The 21,016-nt window shown below is 35.8% G+C and overlaps 1 protein-coding gene across 1 annotated transcript in view; it reads left to right on the top strand.

Annotated features, from left to right (window-relative positions):
- LOC116179444 overlaps window positions 1-21,016 on the top strand; it is a gene marked incomplete at both ends in the record, with an annotated part of 96,480 nt that overhangs the window by 19,280 nt on the left and 56,184 nt on the right. The window contains 1 exon segment of the mRNA XM_031499235.1: window positions 9,872-10,065. Coding sequence (XP_031355095.1) covers window positions 9,872-10,065 — 194 coding nt within the window.

Raw genomic sequence — 21,016 nt, 5'->3', positions numbered from 1 at the left:
CGGAGCTTTGCCAAGTAGATATGGTAAAACGGTCCATAACAAATACAAAAAAAAGCGCATTGAAAAAAGCGACGGGGCACCTCGGTGTGATCCTACGGGGTAATATGGTTTGACCCATTTTCAATAGGCTTGTTACATGTGGTATATATGTCAACTGTGCAAAGTTTGAACCGAATCGGTCCAAGCGTTCGACAGTTATCGTGTTCACGGACGGACGGACGGACACCATCGACTCCTCTAAAAAGCTTGCATCGCTTTGCTTTGGCGCTTAATAAATACATGACGAGGGGAGCGGGATTAAGTTTTTGGGGAGGGTGAATAGGGGCGAAAATCGTATGAAGTCAATTTTGGGCAAAAGTTTTTGTTTTTTAATGGTTATTTCCGCAAATCATTATACGGCCACAATTTGACATTACAAGGTATATTAATCCTACAATCAAACAAATTTTTCTTCCAAATTTGCACTTTAACATTGAAATTGCTGTAGCTGATTACCGCAGTACAAAAAATAGCGTATATACCACAAGACTAAAGTGCGTCCTATTCCCTCGGGTGCCTGTTTCCCTCAACTAACAATCTGCACCCTCGGGATTAAAACACACTTTAGTCCCTTGGTATTATACTATTTTTATGATTCATAACGACAATTTTTTTCATTATAAAGTGGTTACCGAAATATTCGTTTTTTTGGCAATAAACTTTTTTTTTCAAATACAAAAATAATAATAATTAACAACTTTAGGGACGGGGCCACATGATGTGGGGTAGGCGACATCTGGGCGCCATCCCCGAGCGTGTTATAAAAACGTGGTGATTTTTCAGTATTTGGTCCGATTGTTTTCAAACTGGTGTCGTTGAAAAGATCTTGTAAACGCGCGCACGAACTACGGAATTTGTTTTTTTTCCGAAGCGCACCTTTTGCAAAGCACGCATCTTCGAGGGGTAGTCTACTTCGGGCACCCTTTCGCTGCGAATTTTGTCACGAGGTTTAAAGTTGCGTAAAGTTCGAATCGTGGTCTCTCTTTTTCGTGTCACCAATAGAAACTCCAGCTATGAGAAGTGCGTCAAAAATTTAATACTACTTTGTGGAGGGATTTTGGCGAAACTCACTAAACATTTATATGACTATGGATGCGTCAGAAGTGGGTATCGACAAAGAGAATGTGGTAGCCTCCAGATCTTATTGATGGCGGAGTCAAAACTGGCAAATAGAATACTGATCTGCTACACAAAAATACGCGGCCCTTCGATCTCCACGAGGGTTTTGAAAATTTTTTTTATTCGAAATTAATTAGTTACTTAGGTTTCATATAATTGTTGGTAGATGTATGAACAATTTGGTAACAATTTAGGTACCTACGTAAATACCAATTTGTTTTTAAATTATATTATTCTGAACAATTTTCACAATATTGGAATAAAAAAAATAACATCACTCTAATCTTCCCTTTTTCGTCATTTGGAGAACTGAATTTTCATCATTCTCAAAGTGTTCCTGTTCTTCAAGCTCCTCTTCGTCATCACTATTCCTCAGGTAATTGACGTTCAGCATCCAAAGATGCTATTCACAAGAAATGTCTTCAGATTCATTTTAACGAAAAATTTTAAATTTCCCACTACTAATAGTTTCACATCAATGGAGAGATGGCGCTGAAAAGCTTCCCAAACTTTGCATTGCAGAGTAGCTTCTATCGCACGTGTTTTGTGATAAGCGCCTCCAGGAGTACAGATATCTACACTACATACCTGAAATGTATGCTCTATGTCACTCCCCTCTATCTCTACGACTTCTAACGATTCGAACTCTGGAAAGGGGAAGGGGGTCTAATTCTATACATAACGGTCATTCCGCTTTCAAAAATTCCGGTATATTTCAGCACACAAAATTGTTTCATTTGAATGTTTCTAGTAATAGTATGCAAGGAACAAAGTCTCTGTTCAAAAAATTAAATCCTTGGTATTTTTTCTCGAATGCTGAAATCAGTTTTTGACAAATTTTCAAAATTTACACAAATTATTTACATTAACTAGAAAATTCAATGTTACTGAAGTCGTTTTTGGAGTTTTTTTTCGTTTTTTTTTAGCTTCTTATTCAATAGAGACCGAGATAGAGACTATAATTTTTAGGAAAAATGTGTAGTCATTTGAATCATAAAAAATTATATTTCAACCAAGTCTCGTTAAAAGAAAATGATTATTGCGTAAATTAACAATAAAAAACGAAAAACAGGGTGTTCCGCAATTTTTTCGGTTACTTTGAGGTTATGGCAGAAAGTGACCGCAAAGAAAGTTGTACAGTTTTTCATGATTTACAACTTTTCCATTGAACACTTTTGTTACTGATCTCAACTTTAACCGGAAATTGCCGTCATACGATTTTCACCCCCTTTTCACCGTCCCACTCCCCTGCTCACGTATTTATTAACAATAAATTTTCTTTTTTTTGCCCAAAAAATGGTTAATTCGCCTGGACTAGGTATATTGGTAGAAAATAGAACGGAGTGAAAAAAATTTGTGGGCTACCCGGAGCTTATATATTCAGCGACCACATTCCCTTAGTTGCAGAATTAGAGATCAGACTGAAAAAAGCGGATGAAGCTGCTGATAGTACAAAATGGTATTTAGAAAAGTTAAAAGAATTGGACAAGGATGAAATAGGACGAAGAATGGAACCAGAAATAAAATTGTGCGGCAACACACCAAGGATGAGAGAAAGTAGGGAGAGGATAAAGGAAGGTGTAATAAAAATTAGCAAAGAGTGCATCGGGTTCAGCAAGGAGCCAAGAATAAAGAAACCTTGGATAACAACAAAAATGATAAATAAGAAGAAGGAAAGCTAAACAAGGACAGACCAAGGAAAAATATTGTACAGAAAACTTAACACTGGACTAAAAAAAATACGCAAGAACAGCATGGTTTGAAAAGGAATGTAGGGAAATCGAAGAACTGGACCAAAGTACAACAAGTTAAAAAGTAATCGTAAACGATTTACATAAAGCGCATTTCCACTTGCATTCATTTCCCATTTGTAAGATGCAACTTCTGTTAAAATCGTAAAAATGAAAAGATAGCGTTGCACATGGGCAATCCATTGTTGACGTGCTACTTCAATTTCAGTTTATGCGAAGAATTTCATTTCAATGCTTTTCTAAATAAGAAAGTTGGAACTCCGCATGCGCAAACCTAAATTTTAAACTAATGTTAGATTTTCCTTTGTTCCAAGCGCCTAAGTATCAAATTTCACTTAAATAGTTCCATAGATAAAAAAGTTGGCACTGCGCATGCGCAAAATAAAATTTTGAAACTGGCGCTAGATTTTTCTTTATTCCAAGTGCCTATGTATCACATTTCATTTAAATTCTTCCATAAATAAAAAAGTTGGCACTGCGCATGCGCAAAACCAAATTTTGAAATTGGCGTTTGATTTTCCTTTATTCCTAGTGCCTATGTATCAAATTTCATTCAAATACTTTTATAAGTAAAAAAGTTTGCAATTCGGTTTATAAATGGTCGAAATGCGAAAAGGGCACTGTGAATTTTGAATCGATTCGATTCAACTTTTGGCATTGCGTATTATATGGTTAAAGCTATGCCCATATTGAATTTCATGCAATTCAGTTCATAACTAACGGAGCGATCGAACATTTCTAAACAAAGTTATCGTTCACACGGACAGATAGATGGACAGACAGACAAAGGAACAGACGGAGAGACCACCCGGCAGGCGACAGATAGCAATGCAAAATTATAAACGATCTCTAGGATCGTTAATAAACGGCAAAAGTGTAAAATTATGGAACATGTAAAAAACGGTTTTTTGTTTTTTTTTTACAATAACTTTTTTTGTAAGCGGTACAGAAAAAAATCCTTCCTTGGTACAAGACTCGACACCATAACGAACCAAATAGCGAAAAAAGTAGAACAATAGCTCTTAAGATAAAAAACTAGTAGCGTCGCAAAGTTAGCGGACGGACGGACGGACGGACGGACGGACGGACGGACGGACAAAGTGGCCACAATAGCGCATTTTTTTTTATTTTTGTGGAAATGCGCTAAAAATGCTCAGAATATAGAATACACACACAGCAAAAATCTTATTGAAATTATTAACCTGAAAGCTTAACAAAGTTATGGAGGAGAATATAGGAAAGTAACAGTTTGGTTTCAGAAGAGAAATTGGCACGAGAGGTGAGAGGAGTGGTGAGAAAGATATTTATGGAAATATGAAAGACTCTCTGTGTAGAGGAAATGTGTCAATTGGAGAGAAAGATGACTAATACCAAACTTATATGAAGAGCAAAAAAGTATTGTCAATTTTTTTAATATAGTCAATTTTATGTCGTCTGTTACTGTGTCGGAAAACTGTCAACATTATTTATTTACGCCACAGAAAACTAAACTAATAATATTGTGTATCAAAAAGCTTTACTATAAAACGGTTCAACACTGTATAAAAAAGGAGGGGTGGCAGTTTGATGATTGTCTTCTGGAGAGAAATAAGACAGCTACAAACTACAATTATTAACGAAACGTTAGCCGGTGTCAGTGTCTGCCAACCTCGTATTTTAACCACGATAAGAGACATTGGGATTTAAAATAGCGCAAGTTCAAGTTTGTCGAGAGCAGTTGGAAATCTCATGTCTCTATGTCACCCTTATAACCACAGCAGCAGAATACGGTCTTTTGGACATTTCATTTCCGAGTATTCAAAGCACTCGAAACTACCCTTAACCGACGTATTTTTCTCACAAGAGAACGTTTCTGATTTTTTTACAATAAAATTACAAAAGAAAACATGCCTTCCCTCACGAATAAATGAAATCGCTAAGGCACGGAAGTCACGGGAAATGGTGACAGAACGGTGAAATGAAGCAGTTTAAGTTTAAAGTGGAAAATAAAGAAATGGGACGCGCTGGGAAATAAATTACGGCGACGGAAAAAAACGAGAATTTGAAGTATTTACAAATAAACGCAGTCCGGGAAATTAAAAGCGTACCTATAATTGCTAATTAAAGGGAAAAGTGAGTTAAGGGGATGTTTTGTGGAAGATAATCCGACGAGCAAATAAAATAGAATTCATAGGTGTCGCACACTAGGAATTCTGTCGGTTCATGTAATCACCGACAAAAGTAATGATAATACCTCTATTTTTGCAATTTAAAGTAAAAAGAAAAGGATTCATTGACAATAATCACAATTTTTTGACTTTCAAACGAGATAAAAACGATTTTAGATTGTATGGCTGGTGGCCTAAGTGCCAAAAAGCTTCCGATTATCATTACTTTAGTCGGTGATCGTATGTTTCGACAGAAATGGTAAGTTTCTCCCTTGTCATATTGTGGTGTATCTCGTCACTATATTTCACTAAAAATTACCGGAGTTTTCATTTGCAGCATCGCATATCTCGCAAAGAGACTAGACCCCATCGTGGATATTAGATCAAGGCCTTGGTGAGGGGATTTCCCGGTGCAGTATCGTGCTCTGGGGTTTTCCCGTGTTTTGGTCGTGAGCTTAGCGAGGTGGATGGACAAAACCACGCTCCTAATTACGATGTAAAAGAAGTACTCTCTATTTCTTGTTAGTCTTCAACTGTCCACGCACGTGTTAACATGACCGTATTACCAGTTCTATTAATCTCTCATCACTCCCTAAAAGTTTATGCGGTTTTATTATCTGTGCATCCTTTCTCACCAAGGCCCCGACCCAAATCCCAGAGCACAACTTTACACCGGGGAATTCCCCCACTAAGGTCCGATATGAATGATGGCGACTCGTGCCGGTATTCTACTCAGTTGTGCTATTACTATTTCCGTATTTCCTCGATCCTGCTCTGGGTTTTCTTTTTTAGGTTCCGTGTTTAATCTCTCGTAACTCTTGTGCGAGATATTTTGTGTTTAAAGTTGAAACCTTATGAATCATTGAATAAAATACTTCCATAGAACGTTGGAGTAGGCTTTTACGAGGAACGCTAAACTAAAATTTTATGTCGGCCCGTAGGTAATAGGAGGCGGTGCAAATCCTCTACTGTAATACATTTTTAAGAGCTGTAGAACTTTGTTGCCGTATGTAAGATGCAAATTTTTCAAGTGAGCTTCTAAACCAGTCTGTCAACATTCAATTTACCGTCAGCCTAATAAACTCTGTTAACCGCATAAAAGTTTGTGCGAGATTTTAATCAAATCTTATTCCACAATTTCGCCTGAATTTACATTATACTGATGGGCACGGTAATTACCCGGTACATTTAAAGGTTGCTTACAGTCTGAAAACGAATTTTACTCGAAGGCACGTCTCGATTCGGAGATGTAAATGTAGGTAAGTTTCCAGCAAACAGCTATAACTTTATAGTCAACAATAATTAAATCATTCGTTTAATCTTGGTCTCTTTCTGTACGGCGCTTTTGCTATAAACTTGCTTTTCTTAAAAATTAAACCTTGCCAACGTCACATATCAATGGATTTTTCTTCCTAGGCAGGAATAAAGCACCTATAATGTACCATTAAACCCAAATAACTTGTGAACAACTCCTGTGCAGATAAAGCGCATTTTTTTAACCGAAATAGCTTTTGTTTTGACATCACCAATGGATATATTTCTTGCAGACGTCTCAATCGCCATTTGTGAGCACCTCTTTCGACAATCCGAAAACCGTTTTTTTCGTTTTTTATTTTTATTTTTGGGAAAAAAAGTCGTAGGGGTTTGAAATTTGGAGGAAACATAGCTTGTTTTATGATAAAAAAGAGACCAGAAAGTTGAACTGTTTCCGAGTCTCACGATTTCTGAAAAAAACTACCTCAAGGGGATGAAATATCTATTTTTTTTCATCGTACACAGTCGCTCCAGGTAGCAAAATTTTCGTAAGGACTATATTTTAATAATCAAAAATAAAAAATATTATTCCAATAGAAAAATTTCAAGAAAAGCGGCAAAAACTAGGGGAACAGTTTTAAGATATACACGGTTTTTGTGCGACGAAAAAAAATAGATATTTCATCCCCTTGAGAAAGAGGTAGTTTTTTCAGAAATCGTGGGATCTCGGAAACGGTTCAACTTTACGGTCCCAAAAAAAATTTCCCCTTTTTTATGATAAAACAAGCTTTGTTTCCTCCAAATTTCAAACCCCTACGACTTTTTTTCGCAAAAATAATAACAAAAAAACGAAAAAAACCGTTTTTCCGGTTTTTCTAGTAAAATTGGAGGTTGTGTGAAATAGTGCAGATAAGAAAGTTGTTCATTTTTGTATTCTCTAACTTTTATGTTGAACATTGTCGCCTAAAATTAAGAGTTTTGCTACAAATTTCAAAATACCAATTTCCGCCCCTTTCAACCCCCGGGATTTCACCCGCGGAAAAATTCAGTTGTTTTAATTTTTTTTTCCCAATTTCTCATCATTTCACCTGCATGAAAAACCCGGTTTGATCCGGTAACTAATTTTTTTGTCAAAAAATATTATACAGCCTGGACGCCCTTGACTATACAGGGTCATTCTTGACGAGCGTCAGTTAGAAAGGTATGGAAAACCTTTGAAAATTAAGCTAAACTGATAAGTCCTTTAAGGGTTTTGGCACATGATGAATTGAACTAAAATATTTTCAAAATAGTGCCACTTCCGGAAATACCGGAAGTAGCCATCAACTTTGTTATTTTAAATAGGGACCCCCTATTTTTTCTACATTTTCGGATTCTACGTCGAATTTGGAGTACAACGATACCCCATAGTTGACTCTTTGCTCCAAGGGCTTCGCCGATATTCAAGTTTTTGTGTCAAAAATTGAATTTGCAGGGATAACTTTAAAAATTTATTTTTCGAAAACGGTGAGAGATATTGCAAAATAGTTTTCAAGGAAAGATCGAATTTTCTTAGGGTATGTGTAAGAGTCTAAAAAAGTGAGACTACGTCACTTTTTCAAAGCTCTCAACTTTTAAACTTTTAAATATCCGTAACTCCATTTTTTCAAATGGCACCCCCCATTTTGTTCTTCACCCTTGTTTTCCTTTTTCCTAGACCTTTAATTTGATACAAAATGTCAAAAGCTCCTTCAAACGGTTTCCGAGATATTCCATGTTTTAGTTACTTCTTGTGGCAAATTGATAAAAAAAGTCGCTTGTTGTTATTCTTTTGTTTTTATTATGATAATGTTTAAACGTCAAATTTTTGCTGCTTGAACTTATACTTCTCGTCAATAATGGCTCGTTTGGGTTACACTAATGAAGATTTTTTGAATTTAATATTAATACACGGTGAATGTAATCGAATAGCTGCCAGGACTTGTCGTCTTTTTTCCGAAAGATACCCTGACAAGGCGCAACCCACAGAGGCTACAATTCGCAAATTACTACAAAATTTCAGGAATAACGGTATCTTTCAAACAAAAATACAAAAAAGGAAGCCTGTGGTAGACTCTGAAGAACAAGAAATAACTGTACTAGCGTATTTTGCTGCAAATCCAACTGCATCGCTCAATGATATCCAACGAGAAATTGAGAAGTATAAGTTCAAGCAGCGAAAATTTGACGTTTAAACATTATCATAATAAAAACAAAAGAATAACATCAAGCGACTTAATTTTTTTATCAACTTTCCACAAGAAGTAACTAAAACATGGAATATCTCGGAAACCGTTTGGAGCAGGTTTTGACATTTTGCATCAAATTAAAGGTCTGGGAAAAAGGAAAACAAGGGTGAAGAACAAAATGGGGGCGCCATTTGAAAAAATGGAGTTACGGATATTTAAAAGTTTAAAAGTTGAGAGCTCTGAAAAAGTGACGCAGTCTCACTTTTTTACACTCTTACGCATACCATAAGAAAATTCGATCTTTCCTTAATAAAGCATTGAAAACAATTTTTGCAAATTCAATTCAATTTTTGACACAAAAACTTGAATATCGGCGAAGCCCTTGGAGGAAAGGCTCAACTATGGGGTATCGTTGTACTCCAAATTCGACGTAGAATCCGAAAATGTAGAAAAAATAAGGGGTCCCTATTTAAAATAACAAAGTTGATGGCTACTTCCGGCATTTCCGGAAGTGGCGCCATTTTGAAAATATTTTAGTTCAATTCATCATGTGCCAAAACCCTTAAAGGGCTTATCAGTTTATTTTCATTTTCAAAGGTTTTCCATATCTTTCTAACTGACGCTCGTCAAGAATGACCCTGTATACTCAGTTGTATAAACGAAGAAATCTTGAACGTATTTGTTTATCTCAGATCGCTACCAACATCTTAAAAACTGAAATTTTCTTTAGGCCTTGTATGTATTATAATTGCACCTCATAAAGCAAGATGAATAATGAAAACGCATCTCTTAAAGGCGTGAGTTTACGCGTTGAAACTATTTTTACGTTAAAGAAATTGTCTTCCTTTCATAGGCGCGTTGGTATACAGGATATAAATCCCCTGGCCGTAAAGTAAATCCTCAAATCCATCGTAGATTGCTCGAGTTGTTTTTTAATTACAAATAAATTATAAACCAAAGCCAACGGCGGATCCTTGAAAGGAGGGTTTTCAGCCATCAGTATTATGAAAATGAGTTTAATTAAAGGGAAGCTTTTAATATTAAGTTATACAAAAAAATGAACAGAATTTTCCGGACTTCTAAAAAATGAATGCTTAGAATTAATTAAAATGGATGAGGCTAGAATGGACGGGGAATGAAGAGTAATCGCATCCAGTAATAAGATAGGTGCATCGGGTGAGATGTCGGTAGCGTCCCCGATTACAATACATCAATATGCAACGTTTTCATAAAAGACAAGGATCAATATACAAATTTCTTTCTCATAAATAATGCATCGGGCATCTCTCGTAGTGGAAGCCCAGATTTTCGCTCAAGAAATTTGTAAATGAAATGCCTAATTTCGTTCTTGCAGAAAATTAAGCGGAGTCCGTTTACCGCGCTCTTCCAGTATCGACTCTATGGTGGAAACGATTTGGGCGGAAAGCATATCGGAGGCCACGACGCCACCGCCGACCGACAAGAGGCCCTCCCTACGTTTGGACAGGCCTATGGCTCTGGTCTCGCCAACTGTTGGAAGACGTATGAAAGGGCAACGAGGAATTAACGGTGAGTTAACTTAACTTTAACTTCAGCTCTAGGAAATGCAATTTTGGTTCTACCCCAAAGTTCGGAATATGGATACTAATTACGTACCGCAATCTTCATTAATTTTTTTTATGTTGCGTAATTACATTTTGTGACCTATTTTACGGGTTTTAACTTTCGACTCCACAAACCATGCGTCGGTGAACATTTTTTGTTTAAAACTTGTAACATTCATTAAGTTGATTAATTAAACGGTTTTTGCAGAGTAATTTGTAAAGTTTGGGGTTTGTGCGTTGAATATTCTCGCCTCTTCACTTACGAACGTTATTTATGAGAACTGTCCCACAATGTTAGTACGAAATTCGGTGCCAGCACTGTTTCTACTTTTTATCGTTGCAAGTGGTTCCATTCTGTTTCCGTGACAGACAGGATATCTGCTGACTTTGTCAGGAGTAACCGTCTAAAATTCGGCATTAATTATTATGATGCATATTGCAGACGAAGGACAATGCAACTTGGGAATATGAAATTAGTATTTTCCCTATTTAATGGCCTACTCAGTGTAATAATATTAATAAGGAAAAGGTACAGTTATGTAGCTTCAAGTTTGAAATATCAATCAAAGAGAGGTTTATAGGTCAATGGAGGTAAAATGTTCAATCTCTGGATTGAACAGATTAATTAAGGAATAATTTATACCAATAAGTATAGGATAGATTTGATTACATAACAATACGGTTTGATTTCAATGCAAGAATGCATCTTATTACAGGGGTTAGTAGAAAAATGCTCGTGTAGTATTTACATATTACTGCAGTAACAAAAAAAACGCCGAGTTACGTAATAACATTAACTGTAAGTATATGGGTAAACCCCAGACTGATTTGGATTAAATTAGTGTTTAGCGAATGCTTTTACTCACTTGGAGTGTAAGGTTTTAAGTCTTCAATTTGGTAAAAGTGACGGTCTGCCGCCTTACATCCTACCCCAAGTCCACTCTATCTCATACCGAGATTGAACACGTAGGTAAAACGAGTGTTTCGGAAACCACGGAAAGCAACACGTTTTCATTATAAGTAGCAATTTTTGAATTGATTCCGATTATCCGCTTGTATCAAGTACAAGGAATTAAACTTATTTTGCAATAGTATAACATACCAGGAGATTTGTAACGGGAGCACGATTTGCATTTAAATTTTTCTCAAATGTTACTAATTATTAATGATAAACGCATGCATCTAGAACGCCTGGGTCATTACCAAGGTGACAACGAACCTCACTGTTCAGCATAGATGAAAATTGCATTGTACACAAATGATGTCGATCAGCTATTGGTAAAGAGAACGTCAGTCTCAAAAATTTCGTTGGTTCCATTTTGGCTTAATATAAATAGTGAAGCGCGCAGCGAGTCAGAGGGACGTCGCGCGTATCGAAGCGCACATCTCCCCGTACTTTTACTAAAGTAGAATTACTTATTAGAAGTGATTAATACACTCCATTAATATTCGGCCAATCAGCTTGGTGATCGTTTCAAATTCTAACCAATCAGATGATGTTCCAAGAGTCAGCTGTAGACCTATCAACTACTGAAGCTGAGTATATAAATTTCTTATAGAATGTGGCCTGTAGAATCCATAATTTCAAACAGTTCCAAGATTGGACTACTAGTTCANACTGCCGTCCTAAGCAAAAGTGCCGTATCTACAAAAAATACCAAAATTGAGATATTGGTGTCTATAGGTTTAAAATCCTTTAAATTTAGTCTTTCATTAAGCAAAAATGCAGTATATTCGATTTAAACTGGAAAATTTTGTTAATAATTTTGTCGTATCTACACAATTTTAGGAGTTTCCTAAATATAAAGGCCGTATGTACAGAATACTAAGCAAAAACGCCGTATCTATCATGTACATACGGCGCTTTTGTTTAGCGAAATGCAAATACGGCTCTCTTGCCTAGTATTAACCGTATCAGCGCGGTTTCGTTATGTACGTAAGGCGTTTTTATTTAGTAATTTATTGTATATAATGATGGATTCAAAGGTGACTAGTTGCATTTCGTCATTTTGAGTGAACACAATGTCGAAGCGTACAAGACAGATTCTTGATAATGCCAAGAAACAAAACGCGGAAGTGTTATCGTTATTAATTGATGAAATTCCTATACAAACTGAAGATGGAATTATTATACCAAATTTTACGTCTCTTGTTAGTGAGGAAAATGAAATCTCTTCTAGTTGCCAGGAATACGGACAATTTATTCAAATAAATTCTTCTTGCCAGATACAAGACTCTATAATTACATCACAAGAAAACGGTAGTGAAAATAATTTTGCAGTTTACGAAACTTTACGTAATGTTCAATTATATGACGGTGAATACAATTTGGAATCATCTGAAAAGATTGCAGAAGCTACGAATGACGCAGACCTGGTTTCAGGTAAAGTTCTGCAAACTAAAATAGTTTTTCAAAAGTAGATAACATTTGTTTCCAAAATTTTTAGATTCGTTTAGAGGAGCCATTCAGAATTGTGACATGGCAATGAAAAATATAGAACCACATGTAAAAGGAAAAGAACAATTATTGTCGAGTACTGCACACGAAGACGAGTATAATAATAGTAGCGGGATACAACAACAAACTCATTTGGAAGAAAATGATGTATTACAAGAAGAGGACAATGATATCCTAGTATCAGCAGATATAACTTTGGAACAAGGTATACACAAAACATAGTTTTTTAAATATTAATACTAAACAAAATGTTTGTGTTAGGTGCAATAACTCAATACACAAAGAAAGGAAATCCCAGGAAACGCAAGAAAATGGAATTAAGTTTGAAAGAAAGGAAGAAATTAAAAATGCAAAGTGTTATAGATAGCCATAATGTATTACCTGGATGTAGTAGTGGCGGTTGCAGAAAGAAGTGTTCTTCTAAATTGTCAGATGAGAGACGTAAGGAAATAAATTGCCAGTTTTGGAAGTTGTCCTGGATTGACAGAAGAACATTTATTCTGAATACTTGTAAAATGTTTGATGTAATCAGAAGAACTTCCGAAAGTGATACGAAAAAAAATACAATTAAATATTCTCTAAAAGACCAAAATTCGTGTGATCAAGATGTTTGTAAAATATTTTTTCTGACCACTCTTGGTTACAAAAAAACAAATGATCGGTTTGTACGCGATACACTTCTCAAAACTCCTAAAGGTCAAATTACTGCCAGTCGAGACCAACGAGGGGTGCAACCATCGGCAAATAAAATTAAAGAAGAGGGAACAATCAACGACCATATAGAATCGTTCAATCCGCAGATCTCCCATTACAGACGGGAACACGCACCGAACCGCAGATATCTCCCTAGCGATGTAAACATGTCTGTAATGTACACTGATTTCCTAGAAAAATATCCCAATATCAAGGTGTCGTATGACTATTATCGCTTAAAAGTGAAATCTAAAAATATCTCCTTCGCGAAACTTGGCCAAGAGGAGTGCGAAGAATGCGAACATTTTAAGCTACATGGTCACTCCGAAAGTGCCATGGAAGACGAATGTGAAATTTGCGTAAAATGGAAAGGTCACATTAACCTGGCACGGAAATCAAGAAAACTATATCAGGAGCATGGATCCAAAAATTTTGAAATGAACACAGGTTACTTCTCAGCAGATTTACAAAAAATTATAATGCTGCCGCGTGTAGACCAATTTAAGAAAGTGATATTCACAAAACGGATTATAGCTTATCATGAAAGTTTTGTTGCAGTTGCGGGAAATACAAAAGCAAAACCCTTCGCAGTGTTATGGCACGAGGGTACAAGTGGCCGCAACAAAGAAGACCTTGTAAGTACTTTCTACGCTTTTTTTAAAAAACAAAGAGATTTGGAGAACATTATTATATGGCTTGACAATTGTTCAAGCCAGAACAAGAATTGGTGTTTTTATACATTTTTGGCTTACATTGTGAACTCAAACAGTATATCAGCAAATCAAATAACAATTTGTTATTTTGAACCTGGGCATACGTTCATGTCGGCTGATAGTTTCCACCACCAGGTGGAACTATCTTTGAAAAAACAGCGCAAAACCTACGATTTTCCTGATTTTGTTGAAGCCGTCCAAAAATCGAATAAAGGGAAAGTTGACGTTAAAATTATGGAATACAATGATTTTTTCCTATGGGAAGATCATTCTTCACAACAAAAACTAAAGAAAAATCCGAGCAGACCCTACTTAGCTAAAATTATACAAGTCCAGTTTAACCGAGGAAGCTACAATTTATTATACAAAGAGGATTATGAGGATTCTTACATTTCATGTGACTTCTTACGAAAATCATCAACAAATCGTGGTGGTATTGCCTTGCCCCAATCACTGAAAAAATCTAAAGGAGTGAGTAGAGACAAAAAGGAGAGTATACTGAAGACACTGTGTACTATAATTCCAGAAAACAGGAAACAATTTTGGGAGAATTTGGCGATATCGGATGTGTAATTATAAGATTTTCAATGTGTAATCATTTACATTTTCTAGTATTCTGTTTTATTTTTTAGGAATAAAATATATGATTTTTTGTTTTACTGAAGTAATAAATATTCGTTACTACTTAAAAATGAAAATTTGGGCGCTAGATTTTATATTTTAATTATAGCTATTTAACAGATACGGCCTATTATTTATGGAAAATATCAACATTATAGTATAAACATTTCTTAGAAAAAACGCCGTATCTGCATTTTTGTGCGAATAAATATAAAAAAAAATGAAAATGATTATCTCAATACATTTAGGAAGTGATGATTACTATAAATACACACATTCTTTTAAAGATCATAAATTATTATGAAAAGGAGAGTAAGTTAAACTTCAGTCGCTCTTTTCCCCACTTTGCAGTTTTTGCAGATACTGCACTTTTGCTTAGGACGGCAGTATAGTTATCTGTATAATAAGCAGGCATTTGATACTCAAACAAAAGAAAAAAAGGCGGTTCTTAGGGCATTAACCTTCTCTCTCTTACAGCTTCAATTTATGAGGCCACGTGGCTTGACGCTGATACGTAAAAGTATGCAACGAAATTAAAATGTATGGGTTTGAGAAATATGAATTGTTTCTCATACATTGGTTGATCTCTGGGAGCTGGGATGAGCATGCGAAACAGGAGAGGATTATATGTCACGCAAAGCCGTAGATAAAACTGATACACTTTAAACCCGAGGTATATAAAGTGAATCAGATTTGATTTTAGTGACATTCATTCTTATTTCAAATTGTGACGCGAAAGGCACATATAAAATCATGATATAAATAAAACAAGAAATATGCTAGATTGCCGTTCCAAATTTCGATAAGATGAAAATATATTGAATTATTGTTCTTTATTGGTAGATACATTGGTAATATAGAATTTAAAAAGTAAATCGGACATCAGGAAGTGTAAAGGAGTAGGTACAAAAAAAGACATGTTTGTTATTAGAATAGTCTCAAGTTATTTACAAAATATTAAATAAACAAGTACACATAACATATTAAATTAGTAATCTCGTGAACACTGAGATATGAGATGGAGTCAAACACTATTATTTACTACCTTCTTTAATATTCCAGGCATTAATGGAATTTTTTACACCATGCTCTAAGCGTTGACACTGCTGGCAAAGGGTATCCTTTTTCCCATAACAACCTATAGGCTCTTGTACCAGCTGAATGAATGATAATAGCTTTAGAAATATCTTCAATTGTCCATATTACTCGCTTATAAGGATGTTTTAATTTACTACCATCACCAACACTCCTATAATTAAACAAAACCTTGAAATATAGCTAATAATACTTTAGGTTAGATTTGCTTCTGAAAACGTCTCTAAACCAATTTCAAATACACCAAAACAAGAAACTTACCTGGTTTGTAGGAGAGTCGCAACTAATTTTGACCTATTTCTTTTGTTAATGCAACTGGTTCGGGCCGATTCCTCTTTCAGATCCTTTGAGTTTCCCAGTGGCAAATTGAAAAATGGTACGGCGTCTGGTTTCAACAGTCGACGATTTCGGGCGTTATAGCACAGTAGTTAAAACCGCAAATTTCGTTCATAAGACGACTCGTCAAAATGTTTCGAACATACTCTGGTAGTTTTCACATTAATATGACCTGGCCGGTTACAAGCTAACACCCAACGCTTTTGAATATTTTGATCATTCGGGAACCGGAAAAACATTAGATTGCTTGAAAACTGTTTTGATCCATTAGCTGTGGTACATTCAACCACGGAACACCTCATTTTGTTGAAAACTAATTCACAAATTCCAAAAAAGCACCAAAATCTACACTGACAGATAATTATATTTAATTTGAAATTCACCACGTGACGTCACACACGTGATTCATAACTCCTCCCACATGCGCAATATCATATCTTATATTTATTGTATCATTGATATAAAATGACGTTCGGAACAGATGACAATGCTGTTACTATAGAAACCCGCGACGGCAACCACGCAGAACCTAAGCTTGCTATTTTTGACGTCTAAATTAATTTCAGAATTGTCAGAAGCTTTACAATGAGTCATATGGCTTCCGCTATAAAGTTTTGTATTATGCACGACGATAAAGGGAAACTAACCATCTCATGAAAGTTAATAAAGGTGGTTGTTGTGATGGGCGCCTCTGCAAGTGTGATGAGTTAGTAAATCTAAACCACTAATATTGAAGATAAAGGAACTATATTAGCTGTCAGTATCAGCAAAACGAAAAATTATAAACCGCCTTCCTTTGTTGTGACTGATGCTGAAGGAAATAATTTTAATTGTTTAACAATATATCATATATCGAAAATATGCAGCATTACGTCCAAAATCCCTTGGCCATTAAAGATTTTTCTTGAATTATTGAATAATTAGTGCCAAGCTACTTGAAATTGAAGGATGTCGACCTCATCTATTGCTGAGAGTTATGTAGAAGAGTCGGTAACCAATAAAATCGAGATATCGAAAAATAGTAGGTATTCCTACGGGTGATGGTGGCGGTAGCACCAGCAGCAGTAAGAACATTTGTTTACAAATTGGAGCAGAAGATGGTGCAAAAGATCAAGTCTCTGGTATCAATCAACCAATTTTTAACAATTATAGGTACACATGGTGCTGGAAGGATGCATTTGATTAGCGGACTCTTACCGCATGCAGTGCATTTCTGCAGTGGAAATATTCTGTCCCCGTTTCCACACAGGGTTGGATGAACGTTAAAAAAACTAAACCCCTTCCATATCTACCGTTACAATAGTTAAAACCACTGTACTATCGTTGTAGGACAACCATTGTTTAATGCGGTTTAATTTAGGAAGGAACATTTCACCGAAATAGTTGACAGCCTACACAAATCTAGTTGAAAAAAATGTTTTTTTAGTAAACGCTTATATGCTTAATTTTCCGTCGTCTGTCTGTCTGTCAGTTCAATCGAGATCTCGGTCCCTTGGCCACCTTGACTTTTCAGATTTTCGCTAATTGATAGCTGCTATGATCCCGTTACTCCTCATTGATCATTTACAGTTGTGTTACGCGGCAACAGTCACGAGAGGGTTTTGAAACATTTTTTTTGCAGTATAATCTTTCACTGGCTCTGAAAGATGGTCTTGTTTGATATTTTGAATTTCTTTATAAAAAAGGACACATTTTGATTTAGAAACTTTGAATTTTTGTTTATGTTAATTTCCTTCACAATAAGTGTTCTTAAGATTTAAAAACATACTGTGATTGCCCGGCTATAGTTGTGTCGCAGCACAATGCACAAGTATAATTTTATAGATGATTTAGGTATAGTTTTGTATTAGCACTTGTCTTTCAATTTTCCAATTGTTTCAGTTTAAACATTGAGTGAAAAATAACACTCAACGGTTCCGTTCAATGTTTTCCACCTCATTATATTTGATTTTACATTTCCCTCACTCTCTTTGCTGGTGTAGGGGCAAGGCACTAATGGTCACGTTTCGTTTTTTTTTTAAATCAATTACATTGCGCTACACCTTCACCTTACTATATACTCAGGTAGAGTTTTAAGTACCTAACGATTTTCGATCCAAAAACATTGAATAGAATCCAAATAACTTAAAAGAAGGGTATTATTGTGAAGTTGGAATTATCACCCCACCTGTACAATATACCCCGAACGTACATTTTTATTGTCGTACAGTTTCCTATATGCACAAAGTGTAATTTTATACTTTCTAATAGAATGGCAGCAGAGCCGTAGCCAGAGGGGGCAAGAGCGAGCTAAGCACCCTCTTGGGACCCGCTTTGCCACCGCTCTTGAAAATGATTTCTTAATATATAGCATGCACATAAATAATCAAATTTTTCCTAAAAAAAAGAAGAAACAGAAAACAGTTTTATGTTGCGATCCACCATATTAATTAAGAAAGTGTTTCAGGGTGAAGGTGTGATTTAATAGTGTATTTTCTATCATTAAATGAGTTAGGTTTATTGTGTTTCCGTGGTTGCGTTTCCCACGCTGGGAGCGCATAAATAATATACATAATATAGTATTATCATTTTAAGTATCTTTTTACCACCTGCAATTCGTAGTATGTACATAAATAACAGAGGTCTTCAAATGACTTGGACATCGAACAATCGAGTTTGGTCTTTTTTCTAAGAAAATTGATGCATAACTAAGGGATTTAGAATAATATATCGCTTTTAGGCCAAAAAGTGATAGATACCAAAATTAATTTTGTATAGTATGCACATCTGGAACTGATAAGCTTTCATACAGCGAAAATCTTAAGTCGATACGATAATAATAATAATAATTCGTACATAAATAACGATTTTGATATTTTTTGCCCCAAAAAATGTCACCAGAAATACACATAGACCACTTCTAGAGCATTGAGCAATCGAGTTTGCCAAGAAAATTGATGCATAAATAACGATTTTGACATCCTTTGTGTAAAAATATTTAGGTCACCAAAAAAACACATGTATGATCATTTCTTAGTTATCGAACAGTTGAGTTTGATCTTTTTCCCAACAACATTGGGGCATAAATAACGATTTTGACCGAAAGAAAATAATGAATGCCCAAGTTAATTTTTGATATTTGCGCACCTGGAACTCGCAAGCTTTCATATAGCGAAAACTCGAAGTCGATACGAGATCTAGGAAACTGAGCACGGTCTGTTATAGAAGTGGAAGATTTAATGCATTTTTGGGGGTATCTAAAATAATTCCCATATTTATCACTAGTAGAGAAAATACCCCATAGCTCTCCGTACATCAGGCATCTCTAGGAAGCCTAAAGATCTATAAGTTCTGGTCGTTTCTTCTAAAAGGGAAGATGACAAAAAGTCGAACCTTTGTATTGTGACTTTTTTAAACCACTTGTTTGTATTCTTCTTGGATGTAAAAAAACCTAAATACACCAGTTGTGTCCTCTAATTCCACAATAGTATATTGAAAGACAAGTGTTACCATGCGACCTATTGTAATACGGCTATTTTGGGGCACGAGTGGCGTAGCGAAGCGGAGCCACGAGTGTCTACAAGATAGGAGTATTACAATAAAGCATTGTAACACGTGTTTTTCATACTATTTTTTTCTATTTCGGCGCTTTAATTTAATTAAAAAGTAATTATCAAAAACTACAGGAAACTTTAGAATTAATATGTCTTAAGTTGGCAACACCATTTACGTTGACAAATTTTAAGTTGGCAGCGTAGATAAACACAACACTGACATTTGGAAACTTTAAATTCCGTGAATGTGTAATTTTTTACTCGTAGATAAATTTATTTATGGTGGATGTGTAAACTGCTGATTTGGAATGTATTAAGTTCTTCGTGTACCAAAAATCAAGGAAAACACATACATCTTACGTACGTAATTTGATTTTACATCTGATGATTTGACGTTGACGTCTTGGCGAACTGCCAACTTAGAGATGAAAACTTACCAAAAACAATGTTACAATGGAACTCACTGAAACACTGTTTTTGCCGAAAACAGTTGCACAAAATTCTCATTGTAACACCGAAATAGAAAAATTCTATACTGAATTACTGTTGTCGTTGTATCTAAGGTAGGTATTGCAGTGTATCAAACAATCAATCTGTATTAATGCCACTTGGCAAAAACTTTTTAAAAAAATCAACTACAAAAAACTAAAATGTATGTTTCTTCCCTCATCTTGCAGTATTTCACTCCTTCCTTTCCTTGTTCTTCCTTCTTCTTTACATTCCCATAGCATGTGCTTTATTATATCTTCCTCGTTCTCTCCACAAATTTCCTTTCTTATTCTTCTATCCACTCCTCATTCACTCTCTCCTCGTTTCCGCATCTAAGCTCGCTTCCTCTTCCCTACCTTTGGTATTTCGGCACCCGTTCCCATATCACCTCCTTGTACCTACTGTTTGCTCGTGGTCTGCTCCTTATTTGTCTATTATAACTCCCAAATATGTATACGTTGTAACGTCCACAAGGCTCCGTTAACTTAGCACCACCATTTCAAATTTTTGACTAAAGACAGATTGCGCTAGAATCTCTATGGCTAGCGCCAGCATCTCTATGGCTAGCGCCAGCTAGCGCCACTTTGAGTTCAGCTAGCGCCATTATAGATTTTGCAGAAAAGCCCTTGATTTTCGGGGGGTGCTATGTTAACGCTAGCACCACCATTGCGTCCGATCATTTCCAAAAGCAAGCGCTGTGTTCGTCAGACCTAGCGCCAGCTAGCGCCACAAATTTTAGAGCTAGCGCCACCCCCCAATAGTGCAGGGGGCAATTTTTCCTAGCACCACCATTTTGTTTTTTCGGGTAAAATTTTGACGTTTTGTGTTTTGCTGACCTAGCGCCAGCTAGCGCCACAAATTTTAGAGCTGTCATCACCCTCCAATAGTGTGGGGGGAGGGGGCACCACCATTTTGTCTTTTCGGGTAAAAATTTGATGTTTTCTGTTCTGTAGACCTAGCGCTCAAGTTAACCTAGCG

This window comes from Photinus pyralis, unplaced genomic scaffold, assembly GCF_008802855.1.
Source record: "Photinus pyralis isolate 1611_PpyrPB1 unplaced genomic scaffold, Ppyr1.3 Ppyr1.4_LG8, whole genome shotgun sequence".
NCBI classification, from domain to species: Eukaryota; Metazoa; Arthropoda; class Insecta; order Coleoptera; family Lampyridae; genus Photinus; species Photinus pyralis.
Note: the sequence above shows the minus strand (reverse complement) of the source record. Positions and strands in the feature narration are given on the sequence as shown.